The 23,907-nt window shown below is 34.1% G+C and overlaps 4 protein-coding genes across 5 annotated transcripts; 2 read left to right on the top strand and 2 right to left on the bottom strand.

The window, feature by feature from the left end:
- Window positions 1-960: 960 nt before the first annotated feature.
- Window positions 961-5,638, bottom strand: LOC149910565 (uncharacterized). Its single transcript, XM_090108110.1, has 4 exons — window positions 5,304-5,638; window positions 3,155-3,346; window positions 2,454-2,665; window positions 961-2,379 (listed from the first exon to the last, which is right to left on the bottom strand). Exons 1-4 carry the CDS (start codon window positions 5,483-5,485, stop codon window positions 1,205-1,207), a joined length of 1,761 nt encoding a protein of 586 aa, XP_089964236.1. The 5' UTR covers window positions 5,486-5,638; the 3' UTR covers window positions 961-1,204.
- A 1,408-nt stretch (window positions 5,639-7,046) lies between these two features.
- Window positions 7,047-8,994, top strand: RsfS312 (ribosomal silencing factor RsfS-like protein, 312). Its single transcript, XM_090115125.1, has 3 exons — window positions 7,047-7,481; window positions 7,576-7,836; window positions 8,175-8,994. Exons 1-3 carry the CDS (start codon window positions 7,220-7,222, stop codon window positions 8,342-8,344), a joined length of 693 nt encoding a protein of 230 aa, XP_089971251.1. The 5' UTR covers window positions 7,047-7,219; the 3' UTR covers window positions 8,345-8,994.
- On the bottom strand, window positions 8,457-10,663 carry CycY (cyclin Y). Of its 2 annotated transcripts, none has more exons than XM_090115107.1 (2): window positions 10,558-10,663; window positions 8,457-10,452 (listed from the first exon to the last, which is right to left on the bottom strand). In XM_090115107.1, exon 2 carries the CDS (start codon window positions 10,319-10,321, stop codon window positions 9,311-9,313), a length of 1,011 nt encoding a protein of 336 aa, XP_089971233.1. In that variant the 5' UTR covers window positions 10,322-10,452; window positions 10,558-10,663; the 3' UTR covers window positions 8,457-9,310. The 2 variants fall into 2 exon arrangements, with proteins under 2 accessions (XP_089971233.1, XP_089971240.1); XM_090115114.1 differs by having other exon boundaries at window positions 8,457-10,448; window positions 10,558-10,636.
- A 264-nt stretch (window positions 10,664-10,927) lies between these two features.
- Window positions 10,928-23,907, top strand: LOC149910562 (uncharacterized). The gene is made up of 22 exons (XM_090109513.1): window positions 10,928-11,067; window positions 11,149-12,968; window positions 13,046-13,259; window positions 13,693-13,840; window positions 14,168-14,280; window positions 14,375-14,460; window positions 14,817-14,931; window positions 15,697-15,759; window positions 16,191-16,314; window positions 17,101-17,198; window positions 17,289-17,363; window positions 17,968-18,020; window positions 18,338-18,525; window positions 19,120-19,289; window positions 19,362-19,586; window positions 19,832-20,064; window positions 20,414-20,624; window positions 21,015-21,249; window positions 21,592-21,739; window positions 22,128-22,288; window positions 23,016-23,227; window positions 23,737-23,907. The coding sequence occupies exons 2-22, from the start codon at window positions 11,152-11,154 to the stop codon at window positions 23,845-23,847; spliced, it is 4,800 nt and encodes a 1,599-aa protein (XP_089965639.1). The 5' UTR covers window positions 10,928-11,067; window positions 11,149-11,151; the 3' UTR covers window positions 23,848-23,907.

The raw sequence follows: 23,907 nt of genomic DNA, 5'->3' as shown, positions 1-23,907 counted from the left end.
CTAAACTCAACATCATCATATTCTTCTAAATAATGACGAAGTTCTTTATAAATTCTGGGCCGTCGCGGTCGCACTATATTATAATCCAAACACATTCACATTCACATTCACATTCAACGAACGAAGTCACATTCAAACGCAGTCCCAAACACCAACCACAATCACCCAACACAAACAGCCATTTGAAGTCGGTTTTTTTTAACGCAGTTATTTTTATTTAATACTTTTTAGTGTATTTTTCAACACGAATCAAACGAGCCCAATCTCGATAAAGTTGAGTTGTGTATTTTTATGAGTACTTAGGCTCAAGTTTCCTACGCAAATATTTTTAACTTAGACCCCTCGGTTACACATAAATATTATATTATGCTGAATAAATGCCATATTACCAGTATAGAGATACTTACACAAACGCAAAGATCGGAATTTAAATTATACCGGCTGAATTGATAACCTCCTCCTTTTTTTGAAGTCGGTTAAAAATCAAAAGCAGCATTAACGACCAAAAGGCAAACTTCAATCACAGTTGTGAATAGAGGCAGTTTCTTTGAAGTGTAACATCAGTGTTGTTTGCTTCTATAGATGTATTGCACCTTTCTTTCATGGAGTGTCCGTAATAATGGATTACAGCATTTCATACGTGTTCTGCTGAAGTGCCAAGTGACGAGATAAGTAAATGTTATGTAACGTTTTATGGCCGCTTTGCACTGGGAAAACATAAATGTCAAACTGCAGGTATATTGTTTCATCATTTCGTTTACTGGTAAATTTCACAGCCAAAATAATTTACAGTTTTTATTATACATAAATACTAGTATGTAATGATAATTTATTCTTACCAACTGAATATTGTACTTACAGTTTAAAAATTTTTAATTATAAATAATATGAAATTGAAAATTTTTGAATATCATAATAATTTTCAAATAAAATATTCAATATTATAAGTAAGTAGGTGGTATAATAATTGGTACCGAAATAATATATTATATAAAAATCATATAAAAACAGAAGAAGAGAACTGAGAAGTAGATACAATCTAAAACCATAAGAATAAGTAAACACGTTATAACCAACAGATGTGTTCAATCAAAATTCTTAGAATGTTCAATTGTACGCAAAAAGTTATTCTTAGTTACCTACAAAGCAAAACATCAATATATTTTTCATATTAAAAACAAATATTTTATCCATTTGAATCTAACTATATGGTGTGTCTGTTAACTTTGAAAGATTTACTTTTGATACTATCTACATGTACAACGGTCTCCCTAGGCTGAAGTATTAAAAAATATATTAAAAACAACATATAACTAAGTAACATGCTAGCAATAGTGACGGTAACTATAAAGTAGTTCCACCAATTGTGTAATGGATTATCAATAGTGGACCACAAAGAAATAAATATCACAACCTCGGCACTGCAAACGAGAAACCAAAAAATGTGCCACACGCGAACGTGACGGAAACGAATTTTGAACTCCATCAAACAAAACAAATAAATGAACGCCAGGAATATGTAAAACGCCCGCCTAACGGTGGGAGCTTGCGGCACTATTAATAAAAGTAACATTATTTGGTAATGTATAAATAAAACTATTATTGAGAAAAAGGGTGAAAAGTTAATAAATGCGGCTAGAGAGAGCAATCGCGCGATAAAGAATCCGTACCAGCCCAGGAAATGTATGAAAGCAGCCGATACGTCTTGCGGCTCGAGCCCGCGGACCCGCGAGCGCGGCACGCGGCGCGGCAGCTCGGGCTCGTCCTGGATCACTTCCACGTGCTTCCTCCGCGGCGGCGCCGACAGCCACGCCGGAATCGACTCCGCGTTCTCAACCAATTTCTCGGCCCAAACCGCCAAAGAACCCGGCCTCGGAGCATACGTCAGCGGCGGAGGGGTCACGTTCACCTGTTCTATGTTATATGTTTCTCGTCTGCGAGGTGCCACTTTATCTATAATCGATATTGGCCTGACGTACTCGTCGTCGCTGTCCATTACTTCCTGTTTATTTGTCGGTGGCACGTAATCTGAACTTGTATCACTGTCACAATCGCAATCGTCGTCGTAAAACGATGAGATCCTCAACGAATGACGCGGAGAAAATTGTATAAAATCACTATTAACTTTTTCGTTTATGGTATCCGATTGCGTGTTTGATGATAAATGTTCTCTTCTTTGAATAATAGGTTCGTATACGGGCTCGTCGACGATGCTATTATTTATTTCTTTTTTATGTATATTTTCTATCTGATCGTCGAATTTAATGTTCCACGGATATCTCCGGCCGCATATCTTTTCTCTTTCGAATCTTCTATATAGAGTAGCAGTACTCGCCATTCGCAACGAAGATGCGACCAAACTGACCGCTTGAAGAAGCACTTTAAAATAAAAGTATGTTAATGATATCGTACTATTTAACAGAAAAATTACTGAGGGAAAGACATATACTTACTCTTGTCGTAAGTAGGGTTACTGTAATTGGACATCATGTCCAATAAGTTTATGACTGCGAGTGGAGCTGAATGTACGAACGCCTGTAGAAATAAATATAGCTCTACCGAAGAAGGGACGCGCGCTTCTGTAAGAGCAACCTGCGTTCTTTCTTCATCATGTGAATGAGCTGCAAACACAGCTTCTGTCCACCAGAATATAAGGTAACTGTACCTGTAATACAAAATAATATAACATACCACAACAACAATAAAAGTTACGGTCGTAGGTACGTCGTTTCGTTCGTGACTGTAAATATCATGTACGCATGATTAAACGCACATATTTTATTCACTATCACGCTTACGATGTGAACAACTTCGGACGAATCAAGAGCTTTATGATAACCCTTGTGTTCAAGGGAAAAAACAGTTTATTTACAAAATGTAGAATGAGCCAGATTGGTTCACAACACGTAATCTAAAAGGATAGTAAAAGGTATAAAGTATAAAGGTAGGTAATATTCGAGAATAATTAGGTAGGCTTGCGAATGACCATTTAAATATCCGAAAAATAAAAAAGTGACCGATGATTCGCTGGCATCATTTTTTTTTTCTTCACAATGCTCATAAGTGATGAAGTGATTCTTTTGCTCAAACCATAGCTGTGCTGTAGCGAAAAAGATTTTTAATTTTTTTTTAATAATCGTTAAAAATATCTTACCTGCCAATGGTAGCAATGGGAAAGAAAATAGCATTCCCAAGTTGCATAAAAATCCATCTGACGTCAGATGAATTTATTTTCACATGAAATGTGTGATCTTCTGGTAGCAATGTAGGTGGTGGAGACGCCAGAGTAAAAACAAGAGATATTACAGCTGGTAAGAATATTATTATCAAGCAGAAAACGGCTAACCTGAGGAAGAAAAACAAAAACAGTATTTAACACGTTCGCTGCGAAACAGGGCTTGAAACACCCTGTCCGTGTCTCGTCGTTATAGCGGTAGGAAAAAACTTAAACTTCTCTGTCGTGCGGGAGGCATAACTTCCATCTGGTTCAGTGTAGGAAAGTGATATCTATATATCTGAGATGTGCTATTGATTCCTAGTTCAATGGTATACCGACCTTAATACCGGGTTTCTTAGACCTCGTGCCGCACTGAACAAATAAAAATTCTAACACAGTGCGGAACGAGGTTGCGAACACCTCGTACCACCGCGCACCTCGTACCGCACCCTAAGCTAGCTTCACGCGGTTAGTGTTGTGCAACGCATTCGAGACTATTTGTGGAACAACTTAATGAAGCTTTTACAAAGAAGGACTTGAATGTGGATACAGGTACCTAATTTTCAAACTACTCGTTATAATAAATACCGTTAATAGAAACGTGAATGTGACATGTTGAGTAACTTTCTTCAAATAGGTTGATAATCATGATAACTATTAGTGTGTTTGTTCATTGAATCAACTAGCGGCAAATCCAAAACACCCGGCAATCGGTGTATAGCTCATCAAAATTTAACTCTTGCCCAAGTCAACAAGCCAACAAACAAGGCACATCATCTCTTAAAGGGATCAAAGAAGAGGAGATGTGTAGGATGTTACGAAAAACTCCGCATCTTCTTAACAAGTCGTAAGGCCGACAAAAAAAGTAAAGGAAATTCTCACAGAATGCACTGGTTGCAAACAATATTCTGGTTTGGCCTGTTTTAATAAAAAACATCCATAAGTTTGATAAATAAATACAATTAAATAAAATCGATATTTCTTTTCCCATCACTAAATTATATGAAAAACTGCTATTGTTCAGTGCGGTATGGGGTACATCAGACCCCACATTTTATTTTACCCATAGTATCTAAACTAACTAATCTAACCACGGGCGGCGGTAGATTTAGGTTAATGAACTCATTGTTAATAATAATCACGACAAAAGCCGCACACTTTGTCTTATTTGGCGCCAAAAAAAGGATTTTGGTCTCCTACGGGCGGTGGGGTTTAATATGCCTCGTACCGCCACAATCTCTGGTATAGGACAAGGTTTAAAACGACCCGTAACGCAGTAATGGAAAGTACAGATATATCTGTGCCGCAGCGAACGTGTTAAAGACAATGTCCCTATAGTACGATTCAAACTTAATGGCGGCTCGGAACATCGAAGGTACGATACGATGCGCAGAAAACAATAATTTTAGATATAATATTAGCGGGACGATAAAGGACCTGTGCGCACCCGCACTCGCACCTGCACCTAACTTCCGAACCGCCATTAAGTTTGAATCGATCTGTACGTATAATTATCTATCATCAGATAGAGAATCTGTTTTTGTTATCCAATATGTTTTAATATCAATTAAAACATATTGGATATCTAATATGTTTTAATATCAATTAAAACAAATTGGATATATACATTCTCGAAGCTCGAGCCTAACCTAGAGTTCGAACTCTAATTAGATAGGTACTTAGGTACTATTTAATTCGCTCAGAATGGCATTTTATTAGATTAAATTCCTACTGACGTTAAAATATTAGATAATTATTGTTTAAAATAATATAAACGAGAAAGTCTGTTGGGGTGGATGGATGGATGCTTTTACACTTTCATACAAAATAACCATCAATTTTGTATGAAATTCGCTAAGAAGATAATATATACCCGAGAACCACGGGTACGCGGGAAGCCGAGGACGTCAGGTGTAGGAACCTACCTAGTACTTAAATCAAAATTTAACTACCTATACTGCTATTGAGATTTGAGGCTAAGTAATAATAGCGACGTAAAGGTACATTATCTATTTATTTTCCACAGTCTAAACACGAAAAATTTCGTATCAACAACATTACAATGTAAATAAGGTTGAATACTCACACATTACTTTTATTCTGATAATGTTCATATACCAAAGCGAAGTCAAAACAAATGATGAAGAGATAATTTACTAATCCCCCGCAAGAGGGGAAAACACGATGTAACAACAACGCTTGCCAAGCTGGAAGCTTCCATCCCAAAATTTCACCAGACACTTCATTATCTAATTCACAAACTCCCATCTTCACCAAAATATACTACAATAACTTTCAAATTATGATTACATTTCAGCCATTCTTTTACTTTTTATTGGCAGTCACATTGTGGTTTTGATTTAACGTATTTTCCTAGACAATATTTTAAATGAAAAATAACAAATAAAGAGTTAATTTACTATGAAACAAATGAATAAAGGCGAATGCAATGTTGCTCCCACGCCTATTGATAATAAAAGATAAGATAGCTTGTTGACAAAGCGATAACTCTAATGGCATAGTTTTAATGTAGGCACCTAGATTTTTATAGGTACTAAACATTGAGTTTAACTTTGCTCCTGACCCACTTAACTTAATGTTATAGTCAAATATTATGTATCATATAGGTAGGTGCGCGTAAATAAGCTTATAATCTGAAAAAACACCTATATACTTACCACATACAAATTTCAATAAAACCACAATTATTTTATAAACCTTACTGCTATTATAAAAGAAAAATTTAAAGTAAGATTTAAGTACTAATTTTTTTTTAATTTATGCCTTCATTGCGCTTGGAATTACTACTACCTTTAACTAATCGATGTTAAAAATCGTAATGTTTTGTTTTTAAAATAACTTTATTATCTTATTTAACTGTTATAATCTTAGTTATAATATACCTACGTAGTTCTATGTAAAATCTATACTAATCTATACTAATATTACATTGTATAAAGCTGAAGAGTTTGTTTGTTTGTTTGAACGCGCTAATCTCGGGAACTACTGGTCCGATTTGAAAAATTCTTTCGGTGTTAGATACCGCATTTATCGAGGAAAGCTATAGGCTATATATCATCACGCTAAGACCAACAGGAGCGGAGCAATGCGGGTGAAACCGCGGGGAACAGCTAGTCATCTATAACTCTTAAAACTCGGAACTAAATGATTTTTAATAGTTTTTGAATACATTTTGAGAAAAGTCTTTGATAATATACGTAATATTATGTAGTAAATCTCATTTTATACGTTTATTCGAAGTAAAAATTCAGTTTATATGAATTCTTATCTAATAAATAATATTATAGCCTATCCGATAATTAATAAACCTTAACTTCGTTGCTTCAACCAGTGCCTTACCTTTACTGTTTATTTACTTAATATAATTATTATATCTAGGTACGAAAAACTAAGTTAAGTTAAATCAAAGAATAGTAACTGGATAGACTATTATAGCATCAAATATTAATTAAATACAAAATAATAAGAAGGATATTATTATATACCTACACCAAATTAATTCCTTTGGACCAACGGCGTCTGCTTGAAACCGATGTTAACGATTTTTTTAAGCATTCTGATTCCAGGTTTAAAGTTGGTAGTTAATTTGAAACAAATTATAAATTATTTGAGTGGTATTGCATTTTGTGAACGCGTCGACATTCATATACGAATGTTCATCATTTTAAATATCGTCAAGTCACGAGGCCAATAGCGAACACGAATGTGTAAATGCACCTTAGCATGATATTATCTACACCACAGATCTACACTCAAAATGACATTTGACGGAACCAGACGGAACCTCAGGGAACAGACGAGTGACGACAGACGTCAGATCGTGTGTCATATTTATAACCTAAAAATTTGCTTTGTTTACAAAAACAACCACAGAACAAGTACTATACAAAACAACGGATATATTTTATTCTAACCTTACCAGTGAGCTTTCTAAAATCTTGTATTCATATTTACATTAATTACATTAATATTTCTATAAGGATGTTGAAAATATTAAGGAGAAACGTAAAAACTTTATTAAAATATCAAAGTGTTGTTGAATCAAAAAGACCATTTTACTGTGGGGTTTGTTTAAATAATCCTAGAAACCCTCCAAATAAGCCTTCACCGGGTATAGCTAGTAAATATCAAATTCTATCAGAATCTAACTCGCCTGTTATTGAACATACAGCAGATGAAAACTATAGTATGGAAAATAATTATCCAATCCTTAGTGACGAGTTTGATGGCATAAATTTAGAACGTGAGTACATATTTTATGATACAAAGGTTAGATTAATATATTTAAATAAAGTGTACATTATTTTCTGCAAGTTCATACTTTTTACATATTTTAGGAGGCAAAAATGGTGTATTTGACATAGAGGACTTAGTGGAACTACTGCAAAGAGAAAACTCAAAAGATATATTTGTTGCTACTGTGCCAAAAGAAATAAACTATGTAGAATATATCTGTGTTGTTAGTGCCAGAAGTAAGAGACATATTCAGGCATTAGCAGAATTCGTAAGGAAGGTTTATAAGAGAAAATGTAATAAATCTGATCACATACCTAGACTAGAAGGTAAAAATTCTGATGAATGGATTGCTTTAGACTTAGGTAAGTTTATTTTTAGAAATTTAAAAAAAAAATTATGCTACTGTTGGGCCGAAATAATGTTCACAAAAATTGTAATCTAAATATAGTACTGCAACATATTTTCATATTATTTATGTATACTTAATTATTATTATATATTATATGTTAATGTGTTAACAAATTCAATCTATTTACTATTTTGGAGTAGATACATTTTTCTGAATGTTATTTAATGCATTTTCCTCAATTTTAGTAAGTAGGTTTTACAAATCCCAAACACAGTCATACAGTTCTTCATATGACTCACTTATTGGAACTTAACCAAGATAAGCTATGCTAATAATTTTTCATAATTTCAGGTAATATAGCACTACACATATTCTCAGACAAAGTAAGACAGGTGTATGATCTGGAGACACTATGGTCAGTCGGGGGAGAGTTTGATAAACAGATAAACAAAAGCAGCGATGTTGTTGACATATTAGAAAATTACAGCTCATATTTGAAGGACCTGAAACCATTGGCTTAACTATATATAAACTAGTGTACTGTTTGTATTGTAGATATGTAAAGAAACCTAATGCAATAAGGAACATAATGTGTACTATGAAAGTAAATATCTAGTTACAATAAAAATCCCATTGAAAGTCTCATATAAAATGTTTATTCTCCTTAATTACAATTAAGATACAATATGTATGAATTCTGAATTACATAACTTAATCATAAAATAAAACAGTATAATTAAAATTAATCAATTCCTATATTGTACAGTTAAAACAAAAAAAAAATACTAGATGTATTGCCAACAAAAGTGATATAGATATTTGCCTATCTTAGTTATTGATTGACTAAGTTTACATATTTCACTTTGATTACAAAATAATTTGGCATAATCAATACACATCCTACGTCCAATCTAAATGCATGTTTAAATAATTTTAAAAGAAATGACTAATACATTTACACCACAATCACAAATGCCTTATTTCAGTCAAAAGACAATTTTTCCAATACTATTAATAATCTAAATATACTAAGCAACACAGCTTTGGAAGCAATCTATCAATATTAGTGCTTCTTATTTATAAGAACTTATAATAAACTGGAAGCATATTGTAAAAAGAAAAAAGTCAGTGACGATTAGTATGGGTATAATACAAAAATATTGGACCACAATTTACAAGTCTTTCATTTAAAGATTATCATCATTATATAAAACTGATTGAAATTGTAAAGAGATCAGATCATTAATCTCAAATAATTACAAATGTTTCTATAATTGAATTAATAATTCACAATATTTTAAATAAACCAACGACACTCCCTGTAGATTGCTATGTACTGGCATAACAAATCTCAAGGTCCTTTAAGAAGCAAGTCTACATAATTTTGTTTTGTTAAACTGGTGCAAAAGTTTTAAAGACATTACATATATTATTTTTGGATCCAAATTTTAACTTAGCAATTACGAATCAGGAAAATGTTTACAAAACTATGACAGTATGGCAACACTGCGTCTGACTCCAGCACCAGAATTAACATTGTCTAAACTAGACCACTTCTTTATACCGTTTTTAACAACCTCGGCTGCAATCTTATCTTCCATAACTCTAGACATTGCTTCTAACTTTTGTGCTCTTTCCTTACTCAATGGCTCACTGGGAAAAGCTAAGTCATTAGCTTCTGCTAGTGTGCGCAGATCAAAATAATACTTTGCATATACACTTGACGGTACATTTATGTTAAACTGTAACATTTCTAAAAATTGCCTCTCTAATTCATTCATATCTTCCACTGTGATATCCTTTAAAATTTGGCAGTAATCTACATTCCACACTGCTTGATCATCCCATACTTTACTTGCAAGTAATATTGCTCCCAATACTATTCTTTTCCAATTGGATGGGGCAATATCTAACTCTGCACAAATGAGAAGTCTTTCCAAATACACTAGAGTAATAATAGCACACTCAGCTGTTAATTGGGCAGCATTAAACAGTGTTCGAACAAACTTGTAAATTTGTTTATGTTCAGGATTATACTTATCATAATCATCACTCACGCCATCTTTACTTAAAGGATGTAATTTTTCATCAAAAATGTCTAATCTACGTTCAGAAGTTCGATTCTTTATGTGGTAGTAGATAGCGAGTGCCACACACTTTACAGTATTTTTTAAGTTAGGTTGAGATACAGTACTATCATCTAAATATATAGTAGAACAGGAACTGCTTTTTTTCATCTTATTTTCGGCTATTTGGTGTTGACTTCGTTTTCTCGTGATACCGTTTTCGATCGAAGCCTTAGACCTTTCCATGAAAATGGTCCCAGCAATAGGATCTTGAGAAGGATCAATGTCACCATCGTCAGGTTCTCGTTCGCTGATGTGCTGTATATTATTGGAGCTAACTTCTCCTTCGGGAAGGTAATCTTCTAGTTTTACAATATCCTTCCTGATTGGTGATGGACTACGATAGCAACAACAACTATTTTGGTTACCCATGGTCGTAAAGATTAATTATCTGCAAATATGTTTATTCTCGTAGATATTTTATCATTCTGTAAGTATTAACATACATCGAGACACAAAATATAGTGTCAAACCGCAAGTGTGACATAAAAGACCCATACTATCTGAAACAAAAGGAATGATATATCATTACACATACTAGGGAGGTAGAAAAACTGCCAATTTTTGAATACTATTTGTATTTGGGATTGGTAAAACTAAAATCTTACCTTAACATTTTAGGATATAAGAAAATTATTAAATTTAAAATAAAACTACAAATTAAACGCCTGTCAGAATCAAGTGCATTTTTACATTTGACAGCATCAGCATAGAAGATATGCAAAGAGCACGTAGAGGGAGAATAAAGAGCAGGTAGCGTATAATAAAATAAAAAAATACACAAAACAAAATTATCTGTGCTTCTGTGATAAAATAATTTTTATATTATATCGTTTAAAATAATGCCCCCTTTTAATGTTTAAACTATGTATAAAGGATTGATTAGATACTTGCATGTGTGCGCCACAGTTGCATTATGTAATTGGAAAACAGCCACTGTGTGGATATCTATGGAGCAATTTTGATAGTCTGTAATCTTTATCTGTATCTATGTATGGAAATCTGTAAATTATAATCTGTGCATAATGGCGGCTTTCGGCTTGTGTTTCTTGTGCTAAGTCGCGGATGTTTGGTTATATTTTTTTGTGTTGAATCGTTGATTTTATTCAATAATAATTGTGAGTGCCGTTTCAACATAATTTAAGTTGATACAGTTTATTGATTCACTTTTTTAATAATTCATTTTTTCATATTTGCAGGCAATGCGTCGTAGGAGTGATAAAGCAGCTACCAAAAAGGCAAAAGCATCGCCTGAAAAAAAAGAAAAGGAAAAACCAGAAAAATTGAAACGTACCAGAAGTAGGCGCAGAAAACAATCATCTTCATCTGAAAATGAGCCTGTCGAAGAAAGTGTTTCCAAACAAATAAACGAAGTTTCTGAACCTGTTCCGGAAGCAGTCCCGGTCGTTGCAAAGGAAGAGAGTCCAGAACAGTCTCAAGAACAGGTATGGCAGGTAAAAGCTGCTGATACTTCTGATGGGGGCGAGATACAAAAACTTAAAATATGTCTTACTCGTCCTCCATCCACTCCTGAAAGAGTTGACAGGTCTCCACGAAGCAAGAGAAAGCATTCGCGCGCTACTAGTTCTAGTGATACGCCTAGTGTTGAAAGTGAAGAAAAAAAGAAACCGAAACATCGTACTAGAAGGTTTACAGCAGAAGCAAAAGATTCTCTAGAAAAAAGTTCATCTGTTCATAGTGATGAGATGGAGAATGAGAGTCAAGCACAACCTTCAACAAAATCCGATTCTGATATAAGTCAAAGTAATGAATCAAAAGAAACAAAGGAAACTACATCATATGAGACACCAATGTCAACAACAAACGATGATAAAGATGAAAAAACTGAAACATCAGAAACAGTTAAAAGTGAAGCATTAAATCAGGATAAGGATGAACAGGATAAAATATCTGATGCAGATACAACTGTAGCTTCTCCTAAACAGCAAGAGGAGGTGACTGCTTCTCCAGAGAAGAAAAGTCCTATAAGGAAACGGAGCTCCTCACTTGAGAAATCTGAAGTACTGGAATTACATGCTGAGGATAGTAGGTGTGAATCGTCTGACTTTAATGAACCTCAGGAAGAAGACTCAAAGGACACAAGTGTGAAGCCAAAGGACGAAGAGATCACAGAAGATTCTAATAAGGTAAGTATTAATGAACCAGAAAATGAAGTTTCAGGGAAAACTGAGTCTACTACTGAGGTTCAAACTACTGATACTAAAAATGATGTTGTAGAGGTAAGCAATGAGGAAACAAAAAAAGAATCTGTCAACACACAGGAGATGCCCAGTGAAGCAATGGAAGTTGAGGATAATAAACAGGATACAACAGTTGAGGGCAATGAAGAGCCTGACAATGTGGAAAAACCATGTAATATACAGGAAATTGAAGAAAACAAAACAGAAAACCAAAAGAAAGAAGAGATTCAAAAAGACACAGAAGTTGCTAAGCCCTCTGAAGAAATTTCTAATGGCCAAGCAACATCTATAGTGATCAACAGAAAGAGGCGATGGGGGTCTCGCCCCAGTAAACTTACAACCCAAAAGTCTTTAACAATATCAACTGACATTCTAAAAGAAATAATACCAGATGTGAAACCAGCAGAATTTGAAGAAGTTATTGAGGAGAGGAAACATAAACGAATTGGAGTTCCCGAAAGAATTGAGAGACCAGTATTGCCTAAAATTGTAATTGACAACACAGAAAATGTGGAGCGAAATAAAAAAGAGTCTGATGATAAGGATAAGGAGAATATTGGCGAGAAAAAGTCTTCAGATTCACAATTAGTCTCATCCAGGAAAATATCAATTGTAAAGGACAATGACAGCATTATTGCCCGACCACCAAGTCCTCCCAGGCATAAGCAATCAAACATTTTGTTCATAACAAATCTGGTCAGACCATTCACATTACCACAGCTCAAGAACTTGCTACAAAGGACTGGAAGGATATCAGAAAATGGCTTTTGGATTGATAAAATCAAGTCAAAATGCTTTGTTATATATGAGAATGAGGAGTAAGTTTTAGTTTCTTAAAATGTATTTATTTGATATTTATAGCACTTTACATCTAATATAAATATTCAATTTTCAGTCAAGCTGTGGAAACAAGACATGCTCTACATGGGGTGACTTGGCCAGTATCAAATCCTAAAACATTACAAGTTGACTTTTCTACTCAAGAGGAATTTGATAAAGCAAAGGCCAATGAAGATACAGATAATGCTAAAGCGTCCACAATCCCAGGAACGGTAGAAGATTGGCTTCGGGAACAAGATATGAAAAGAGAAAAAGGAGAAATTGTTTCTGTAAGTATTTACAACTTGTACTATTATAAGAACAATAAATAAATATATTACACATACACATAGCTCATTAAGTTTCTGAGGCAATACTTTTATACACATACACATCTTAATATTTATATAAGTTTTGTGTCACAATGTTTGTCCTCAATGGACTCCTAAACCACTTAACTGATTATAATAAAATTCGCACACCGTTCGCACACCGTTTGTGCAGTTCAATCCAACTTGAGAGATAGGATAGTTTAAACATGTAGGTACCACGGGTGGAGCCAGGGCGGACCGCTAATATTATATAAAATGTAGATTTCTCCTAGTAACTTTAAGACTAGATTTTACATCCAAGTTCATGGTAGAGGGATAATTGATTAAATTGTTATTATTATAAAGTGTAAATATGCTTATGATCATTATAATACTATAATTTTATTTTTAGGACCGCCCATGGGAACGGAAAGTGGCAACACGAGAGTGGGATCTTGGCAAAAACGATAAGAGCAAGGAAAAGGACAAGTTACAAAGAGAAGAACGGCCACTAGAGAAGAGAAGACCGCATCGCTCCCCTGAAAGAAGTCCAGAACCAGGTAAGGTGAAATAATAAAGGACACCACTTTTATTTAGAGCAAAGCGAATGAATATTGCACAAACACTCCCTGTATATATGTATAATACTTAGTTCAGTAGAATCTGAATATTATTATTTTCTATTATTTGTCAAATAATAATTATTTGACTCAAAATATAAGGAAGGTTTAAGATTAAGTTGTTTTATATTTAATGAAATAAAAGTAACTTTAATTTTAAACACACATAATAATAAACATAAAATTTTAATGCTCATATCTCTTACTAAAACCAAACAAATTCAGCCTAATTTTATAACTTAATGGAGCTCATTGTTGTTACTTTAGCACGGAAGTTCAAAAAGAAGGAAGAGGAAGCGCCAGCGAAACTTTTGGATGATTTGTTTAGAAAAACGAAGGCTACTCCTTGCATATATTGGCTACCACTTTCTGCTGAAACGGTAACTATTAATTCAAATAATGTGGCTTGCGAAGTGAGATGATTTTAAATAAATTCTAAATTTTTCTCTTACTTGCATTATAATTGCGTTTCAGATTGCAGTGAAAGAAGAGCAACGTAGACAACACATGGCCGAATTTGAGCGACGAAAGCAGGAGCGTCGCCAGCATCGCAGACACTAGCATGGTCCGTCCCACACACTCACATTGTCATTACACTGTACTCATCACACACACACACACTCATTTCAGACTAACCGCAAATAAAACATTTACACATACAAATAACCACCCGCTCATTGTTTTTTCTTTCTTGCATTCACATTTCTTTCCAGGTACCTATAGCAATACTGTCTCAAAGACAATCGTATCAAAATAAGGTTTAATTTTTAGAAGATTTCCTTAGATGTATTTAAGTTAGTAATAAATAAACTAGAAAAGGAAAATGCGAGAGTGGCGCTGAATGTTTGAATTTATTTTAACGAAATGTTATAGAAAGGCACGCTCGGAGGAAATCCTATCATTTGATCGGTCGGAGTATCGCCGACCGTTGGGAGCTGCGGGAGATGCCCGTTGGCCGACAGTGCCGCGTCGCTGCTGTCATGTGTTGTTTCATTCTGCAGCTCGAAGGATCGATTCAGATTATGTATCAGGTTTATTGATGACGATCTTATGATTCAGAGTATAAAGTTGTTCAATGGAGGAAATGGTGGACGATTTTTTTTCTACAATTAGTCGACGAACATCGAATGACGTCATGGGATTGGATTTAATCAAGAATATTTAATTATTTGTAATACATATGTTGAGTATTTTGGATGGTTGGAGTACTGGATATAATACGGAATATGGATGGAGCAAAACTTGAAGTTATTATTGAATGTAGGAAGAAGATATTATAATTTGTATGGGAATATTTCTCGTATGTAACATTATTCTTGAAACTAATGTTCAATAAATGTTTCCTGTGACAAATTTAGTTTTTTTTTTCTCTCTTTTCCTGAGTTTTAAAATATACACCTTGTAAAACAATAGTAAAGTACAGTAGTTTTGTAATAATAGTAATTAGTTTTTTATCATGTTACATTCCACCAGTTACCTAAGATTAGAAAGATAAAATGTCTGTAGTTTTTTTTCTTTTATTAAAGACTTTTGTATTCTAGTATGACAATATTTAATAGAATCAAAAAGCAGTTTTGCAATTACCTGTTTATAGTTACCTCTATGTTAATATTTTGATAATTCCTTTTAAGATGCAAGTCTTTGTCATTACAATAATTGATACAGAATATTATAATATTAAAGAGATAGCTTATCGATTCGGCCTAATGACAAGGCTTTAATATTATTACACCTATTTATCGATATCATGAGATAATACACAGTATCTTGGGATACGAGGATAATTCTGTTGATAGGTTTATGGAGCAGTTGCGTTGACGGCGTATTACCGTCAACCACTGTGTTGTGATTTCAAAATGGTAAGAAAATAAGCAAATACTATATTTAGTTTTTACATAATAAATACACGATTCCAATTTTTTAAATGACTCACAGAATTCATCATCTATATGGACTATAGATACAACTAACCTTATAAAGTTCCATATGAGTCTTGACCATAAGACGAAAAACGTTAATATAAACCTTGCTCTAATCTTATCTGAACATTCCTCTAAATATGTTAAAAGGTGGGGTGGCAATATTTTTAAATTTGAGCACAAAAATCTTCTAAAGATTCAAGGCAAATACACCATGTAGTGTAAATACAGCTATTCAGTACTTTATTGCCAACAGGAGATGAAATTATGATTTGAATTGCTGTAACCCGATATATTGAACCATAATATGGAAAAATAGAACCGATAGAAAAAGATCAGATCAATAATGTTATTATAAACATGGTCCCTAGATAGGTATATGGTGCTTCTGTGTGGCGCTGCTGGCATCCGTAGCAGCACAAAACCCATTTACCCTCGAAGAATTTGTCACTGGACAATTCTCCCAGAGAGGATTCACGGGGAGATGGATTTCCGGTAAGTTTTTAACTACTATTATCTGCTATATAAACTAAGGGCATAGATTTGAATCAATAATTCTGACAATAGTCTTGCGGCTGCTACCAGATTGTTAAGTAAACATTATCAACATGCATCTACTTCTATACCTACTAGTTAATAGTTAATACTACAAATAAAATAATACATTGTTTTTCATTTAATTAAATAAGCAACGATAGACTCAGCTCGTATTGAGAGTGGAGCCTAGTGTACCTATAGGGCTCTTGTCATTACATTTGCGGTTACACCGGTTCAAATACTATTAGTCTGTGCTATTAGTAAAATTTTCTTAAGAAATGATTGAGTGACAGACAGCCAGACATAATATTATCTGCAAAGAACATACGCAAAGTCTGTCTTCTGCTTTATGTATTTTGGCGCCCTCTGCCTTCTGGTGGCATAAATAGGTCGGTTGTTCTTCTCTCGATTTATCATTTACCCCAGTGCCAGCTCTGATTTCAGCTCAAATTTCTACCATTTCGATGATGATACTGCATGTAGAATAGTTTAGATTATACTGGTCTAATATTTTATTGTACGTGCAGATTGTATTTGCAGAATAGAATATTAGGCCAGTAAGTATTTTTAATTACCTACTTGTTCTCCCCTTGCAATAAGATTGGAATAGTTTATGTTTAATATACTAAAATGTTTTTTTTTTTTCAATTTATTTTCTAGGATTTTTTCATGGTCCATTAATCGAAATTGATTTTACCTATGTTTTATAAATATAAATTGTTGTTGTATGTTTTATAATTTCAGACACGGAATTTACCTTCACGATACCAGGTGAAGCCGGTATTAATGTATTTGATGTGCCAACCCTGCAAAGCAGGGTGCTTGTATCTGGAGAACTTATGGTTCGTATAATCCTGTAACTATATATACCGTATGTTATTAATCAATATATTGTTTTAATAATAATTGTACTAATATGATGTTACTTTCAGGGTTTTCTGAACACAAGCAACCCAATATTATCAGCGGATAGACAGTACATTTTAGCTCCCAGCGAGGTTGAATCTGTAAGTCCATATATATATTTCCAAAATAAAGGTTTACTCATAATTATTTTTATTTTACGTTAAGTGACGTAGATATTATTATTTTTATATCACATCTTAATTTTTTTAATACCATTTATTTTCATTACCATTATTTATTAAATAGTGCCCATGCCCCATCAATATTAAAAGCCATATAATATTAGATATCTTTATCAACTAGTTATTGTATACTGTATGTCAGTAAATAATATCATAGATAAGATTAAATTATTCATTTATTACACAAGGTCTTATCGAACTTCGAATTAATGAATTTTTTCGTGATATAGGTATCTATAGCAAATTATTTATTTCTAGAGATATTGGCTAAGTACCAGTCTCATGTTGCATAAAATGCATTAGGGAAAGCAGCAAGGATTCATTTTACTGTGAAGTGTGTTTATTATTTAATATATGTTTCCCATAACAATAACGAGACCCTCAGCAATGCCGTATCGTAAATCGTATGTCAGTTATATATTCATTGACCATACACCATTTGTTGTCCATATCTCAAGTTCTAACTACTATAATAATAAATGTTCTTACATAAACATATTATTAAATATTAAATGCTTTTTAGGTATATCGTTACTCGACGACAGCGCGCTATGCACTCTATGAAATTGCCACAGGGTAAGTGAATTCATACCATAAAACAATCCGATGCTTTGATATCAGTTTGAAATCTTATATATAAAATTCTCGTGTCACAATGTTAGTCTGCATACTCCTCCGAAACGGGTGGACCGATTCTCATGAAATTTTCTGTGCATATCGGGTAAGTCTGAGAATCGGCCAACATCTATTTTTCATATGTACCACAGGCGAAGCCGGGGCGGACCGCTAGTATCTATATAAATAGACTCGCTTCTTATGTAATTGATATTTGACATACGTGTTCCTAATACATATTTATATTATATTATATTAAAAAACAAAATCTTTTACAGCGGTGTTACTAACATAGCGAACCACCAACGTCTCCAATTATGTATTTACGGAGGTGGTCACTCACTTGCGTACGTGCTTGATAATAATTTGTATTATCTGCCTGAAAACTCCAACCAACCTATCCAGATTACCACTGATGGTATCCCCGGAGTTATTTATAATGGCCATACTGATTGGGTGTACGAAGGTAAGAAGTTGAGCTTTAGTACCCATGATTATAAAGTTCAAAGTCACATACTCTTCTTTTTCTCATTATGTATTTTTCTCCGTATTCTACAGATTGATTAGATTCTTCTTAGTTACTTATTAAAGAACAAGTCAATAACTGCGTTAAAAACAACCGACTTCAAACTTGCACTTGCAACATTTACAAATACAGACAAAAATGCTCATAAAATAAAAACTACTGGGCCTATCCGAATAAAATTTTTATGGGACCAATTCGACACCATCCCGCATCGAACAAAAAAAGAATCACGTAAATCGGTTCAGAAACCACGGAGTAATCGGTGTACATACATAAAAAAAAATACCGGCCGAATTGATAACCTCCTCCTTTTTTTTGAAGTCGGTTAATAATGTGTACCTATAAAGCTTAGATGGATGTTATTGTTTCCATTTTCTGCAGAAACGAAAATTCACAACCAATTGATCATAATCATATCATCTAGCTCTGAATATAAGTAACGCATAATTTAAAATACTACTTGCAATTAGTCATATGAATTAATATAAGTAATAAAACAATGCTTTGTATTATAACATTTGTTTTTATTTTCAGAGGATGTAATGTACACAGGTCAAGCCACATGGTTCTCTCCTGATGGAAGATACTTAGCGTTTGCGAGCTTCAATGATACGCTCGTTGAAACATATTCTTACTACTACTATGAGGACAAAAGTAATCCAGATGATTTGTATCCAGAATTAGTTGATCTCAAATATCCCAAGGTAAGAAACATAATATTTAAATAGATTTTTACGAAATATCACAATATACTATTTATGTGTTTTAAATTTTAGGTCGGTCGCACAAATCCCACGGTGACGCTTCGTGTTGTTGACTTGAGTGTGATTCAAAATAATGTAAATTACATAGTAATGGAGGCGCCAAGAGAAGTGACTGATGACCATATTCTGGGCGGCGTGACTTGGCCCACAGCAACAGAAATCGCAGCTCATTGGTTGAACAGGCGTCAGAATCAGACTGTACTTAGGATTTGCAACGTTCAGACATTAGTTTGTGAGGTGAGTACCTACTTAAATAGAAATACATTTTTTTGGTGTAAGGCGCTGTTTTTTAATATTATTTGTAATATGTAAAGTATCCTAGTAGTATCCTAGTAGTGTCCTAGTATAATATTTGTTCTTATAGTTCAGTTTTAAAGTTATTTTTCCCAATCGTTAATATTTCCTAATCTTTAACTGTAATCTTTCTTGATTCACACATCAAACAGTAGGTACCTACAAATCAGACTTTTAATATTTTATAGAATGAGCACCGCGAGCAACCAAACGGTTGGGTACCTATTGCATTACCTCGATTCAGCAGCAAAGGCGACTACTACGTATCTACCCGCTGGTCGCTACAACAAGCAGATGGAAAGGCGTGGCAACACTTGTATGTCACTATGCGTGTTAATGGCACATTTGTGTCCAGTTCTGTGACTCCGGGAGCGAGGACAATTAATTCTTTTGTTGGTCTCGATGAAGATAACTTGGCATTGTGAGTCGATTGAGAATTTGTACCTATATGATTGATACATTTTTATTTTGTCTTTGTAGAGGGTTTGTGTTTACACAGAAAAAAATTAAGTACTCGTTTTATTTTGATTTTGTAGAGCGTTCGTCTATACACAAATGATAAATATCGTTGTAAAAATTATTTTCTTTCTATAAAAATTTATCACGATCTCGTGCCGCAGAATGATTTCACTAAAACCTAAAACTAAGTTACTTTTAATCTAAATATACCTTTTATATACTTTAGTTCCTTTTTTGTTCTAAATTTTAGTTCCTCTTAAATAATTTCATCATCTAAAATACATGTCTTTGAAGAAAAGCATTTCTTTCAGCTACTACACAAGCACGGTAGAAGGTAAGCCCTGGCAGTCCGGGGTGCACATAGCGGGCTCCAGGATTGGATGTCTCAGCTGCGATATAGAGCTGCCAGATAAGGGCCCGTGCACATGGGCCACGGCAACCGCCAGCCAACGCGGCACGTACTTGACCATCACTTGCAGTTCCACTAATGAACCGTCTGCTACTTATATCTATGATCCCTTGGTGAGTACAATGTTTTTTAACAGGTTTTTAAATTGAGTTTGGTAGATGGAAGAAGACGAACTGTACTAATTATGATTTTGTATTTGAATTGCTTTATTATTTGAGTGTGAGTGTCAAGTGTAGAAGTGCATGTAACTGAAATATAGAAAAATCAAGGCTTTCTTTAGATCTAATACACTATACTTAGTTGCTTAGCCAGATAGAACAAACAATTAAATATAGCACGGCGTCAGGTTAGCGCTCTGATGCGCGATATATGCCTACTATCTTGCAAAACCATTATAGTGCATCCAATTGAAAATTTGTGGTTTCTATGCACTTTTAACGTGAACAAAACCCCTTTCCTTTCTATTTTAGTCCAGATTCCAAACTTAATATTTACAATTTCAGAACAGAAAAATTCTGTACACTTGGGAAACGAACGAAATTGTCCGTGAGCGTCTAAAGACTAAAGTGAAGCCAGTAACACTTATAACAACAGTGCCACTGCAAAATGGCCACCCCGCACCTGTAAGACTATTCCTGCCTCCAGGACTCGATCAGAATGGTACCACGAAATATCCCCTAGTGTTCTACGTGTATTCTGGACCTAATACTAACACGGTTTTCGAAACTTTTACCGTTGGTAAGTGGATACACTTTTTATTTTGGTGTTTGAAAATGAGTACAAAGTATTGTTTGGTGTGTATAAAAATTATGGGGAAGGAGATTTACATATTGTGTTTGTTTATATTTTTTCTTTCACAAATCACTAAAATTACATGTCAGCATTGAATATCTTACTAATATTATAAACGTGAAAGTTGATTAGGATAGAAGGCTGTATGTATATTTGTTACTCTCTCACGCGAAAATAACTGAACGTATTTTAGGATACTTGGCAGTGATGTAACTTACGTAACTATAGAATATTGCCCAGAATTGTTTCTCTTAAGTTTTATTACTCAAAAAAATTATTTATGACCAGGTTACCACTCCTACTTGACCACGAATCGCAACACAATTTACATGTTGGCTGACGGTCGCGGGGCTGGACTCAACGGACAGGACATTCTGTATTCCCTCAATAATGCTCTCGGAACCGTTGAAATTGAGGACCATTCTGTTATTTTAAAGTAAGTGACATGCAATTTTAATTATACGAAGTGTATATGTACATTGATTTTAAAAACAAAAATGGCAGTGTATTGGATATAAGGCAAATAATTTTTTAAGTCAAAATACATCGAGTTAAAAAATAAAACATAGTTTTAGATTTAGCTATAAAAAGCTATTTTTAAATGGAATTTAAATCAATTAATTTTTATTACAAATTACAAAGGCTAAGTTATTCAATTCAAATACAATAAAATGTTAAAAATAGCCAAACATTCGTTCTTGAACGAATCTCTCATTTATAAACAATTTAAGACTCAATTAAATACAACTAGTTTTACGCGCGCAAATGGTCAAGGTTTTTTCAATAACCAATTATTTGTTAAATATGTATTTTTTTATTAACAGACAGGTTCTTAATCGCTACCAATTCATAGACCCCGAAAAGGTAGCTATTTGGGGCCACAGCTATGGTGGTTACGCGACCCTTCTAACTCTACTGCATGATGATGAGCATCTGTTCAAATGTGGGGTCTCTGGGGCTCCTGTCACTTCGTGGTTATACTACAGTAAGTATTTGAAGCAGTAATAACTTTATAGACCTGTATTAATATTTAAAAAGAAGCAAAAAAACGCGAAGGAGGCTACATTTTCATAAAAAAAACAATAGCACAGAATATTATATCTATCATAAGTCGGGATAATATTAAAATGAACAGCTCTCTCTAATTGTTGACTATCATCTTTAAGTACTAGCATATTAGACAGATTGTCAAGTTTCAGTGTTATTTTTAACTAGCTTTCCGCCCGCGGCTTCGCCCGCGTTTTCAAAGAAAACTCGCATAGTTCCCGTTCCCGTGGGATTTCCGGGATAAAATCTATCCTATGTGTTAATCCAATATGATCTATCTACACGCCCAATTTCATGCAAATACATCCAAGGAATAAAAAGTTTCATACAAACTTCTATCCCCTATTTTACCCCTTTAGGGGATGAATTTTCTAAAATCCTTTCTTAGGGGACGCCTACGTTATGACATCTACCTGCATGCCAAATTTCAGCCCGATACGTCCAGTGATTTGGGCTGTGCGTTGATAGATCACTATATCAGTCACCTTTGAGTTTTATATATATAGATTTTATCGTATGAGATTATGCAAGATCTCGATTCTGTCTTATTTTTCTTAAAAAAAAATTTTTTTCTTCAAATATAAAATTTCCTTCCCTTATCTTTCTTCTCTTTTGTCTTATTTTCTTAAAAAACATTTTCTTTAAACACTATTTCCTACCCACAGATACAATGTACACAGAGCGGTACATGGGTCTACCAACCGCAGACGACAATCTAGCAGGCTACGAGCGCGGTGACGTCACACTCCTGGCGGATAAACTTCGCGGGCACGACTTCTATCTGATGCATGGAAATGCGGACGATAATGTACATTATCAAAACGCTGCGAAACTCATGAAGGCGTTGCAAGAGAAGGATATTCCTTTTGAACAAATGGTACGTATTTTGTTTATGTGTGTTGATAGTAAACGTATGCGGGTAACACTCGTAAAAACGGGTATTATCCGTAAAGCCTTTAAACAGAAAAAGATGTAATAAACGATGAAAATGTTTTTTTTAGAAACAAAAGTAAAAAAATGTTGTGTGGTTTTATGAAACCACGGTAAAAGTGAAACTGTTCGAACGGTTCCGAACACTGCTTTGTGTAGCGCATGTCGCGTGTCGGTCGGCTGCCGAGTAGGTATACCTACTCGGCAGCCGCGATACACGCGACATGCGCTACACAGACCAAAAAGTTTGAGACGATGTAATAAAAGTTTCACTTTAAAAGGTATAACGCAAGCATTTATATTTCTATTTATGAGCTATAATTATTGTCAACAGAAATGACTAATGACAAATAGTTATTAAATTGCATAAAAATATTCTATAAAGTACAAATAAGCCACTCCCTAAATAAATCAGATCGTGTGTCCATAAGTTTTATGAATTTATTTTTTTTACAGTCATATCCAGACGAAGCCCACAGTTTGGTTGGTGTCAACATGCACAGATACAACACAATGAACCGTTACTGGGAGAAATGCATACAGGTCCCTGGTGAAATAGGGGCGTAATTTTAATATATATTTAAACATTAAATAAAATTTTTATACATGAATAAATCAGTTTTGTTA

This window comes from Colias eurytheme, chromosome 2 (assembly GCF_061535395.1).
Source record: "Colias eurytheme isolate Ceu_HAF_F1 chromosome 2, ilColEury1 Martin Lab GWU primary, whole genome shotgun sequence".
NCBI lineage: Eukaryota > Metazoa > Arthropoda > Insecta > Lepidoptera > Pieridae > Colias > Colias eurytheme.
Note: the sequence above shows the minus strand (reverse complement) of the source record. Positions and strands in the feature narration are given on the sequence as shown.

What these genes read in the sequence shown, in the direction of transcription:
- LOC149910565 (XM_090108110.1), bottom strand. Translation starts at nt 5,485, where the DNA reads ATGGGAGTTTGTGAATTAGATAATGAAGTGTCTGGTGAAATTTTGGGA. An exon ending in TATCAGAATAAAAGTAATGT is followed by an intron (nt 3,347 to 5,303) that starts GTGAGTATTCAA and finishes TTTCTTCCTCAG; the next exon opens with GTTAGCCGTTTTCTGCTTGA. An exon ending in TAACCCTACTTACGACAAGA is followed by an intron (nt 2,380 to 2,453) that starts GTAAGTATATGT and finishes TTTATTTTAAAG; the next exon opens with TGCTTCTTCAAGCGGTCAGT.
- RsfS312 (XM_090115125.1), top strand. Translation starts at nt 7,220, where the DNA reads ATGTTGAAAATATTAAGGAGAAACGTAAAAACTTTATTAAAATATCAA. An exon ending in TGATGGCATAAATTTAGAAC is followed by an intron (nt 7,482 to 7,575) that starts GTGAGTACATAT and finishes TACATATTTTAG; the next exon opens with GAGGCAAAAATGGTGTATTT. An exon ending in ATGGATTGCTTTAGACTTAG is followed by an intron (nt 7,837 to 8,174) that starts GTAAGTTTATTT and finishes TCATAATTTCAG; the next exon opens with GTAATATAGCACTACACATA.
- CycY (XM_090115107.1), bottom strand. Translation starts at nt 10,321, where the DNA reads ATGGGTAACCAAAATAGTTGTTGTTGCTATCGTAGTCCATCACCAATC.
- LOC149910562 (XM_090109513.1), top strand. Translation starts at nt 11,152, where the DNA reads ATGCGTCGTAGGAGTGATAAAGCAGCTACCAAAAAGGCAAAAGCATCG. An exon ending in TGAAAGAAGTCCAGAACCAG is followed by an intron (nt 13,841 to 14,167) that starts GTAAGGTGAAAT and finishes TTGTTACTTTAG; the next exon opens with CACGGAAGTTCAAAAAGAAG. An exon ending in CACGGGGAGATGGATTTCCG is followed by an intron (nt 16,315 to 17,100) that starts GTAAGTTTTTAA and finishes TTATAATTTCAG; the next exon opens with ACACGGAATTTACCTTCACG.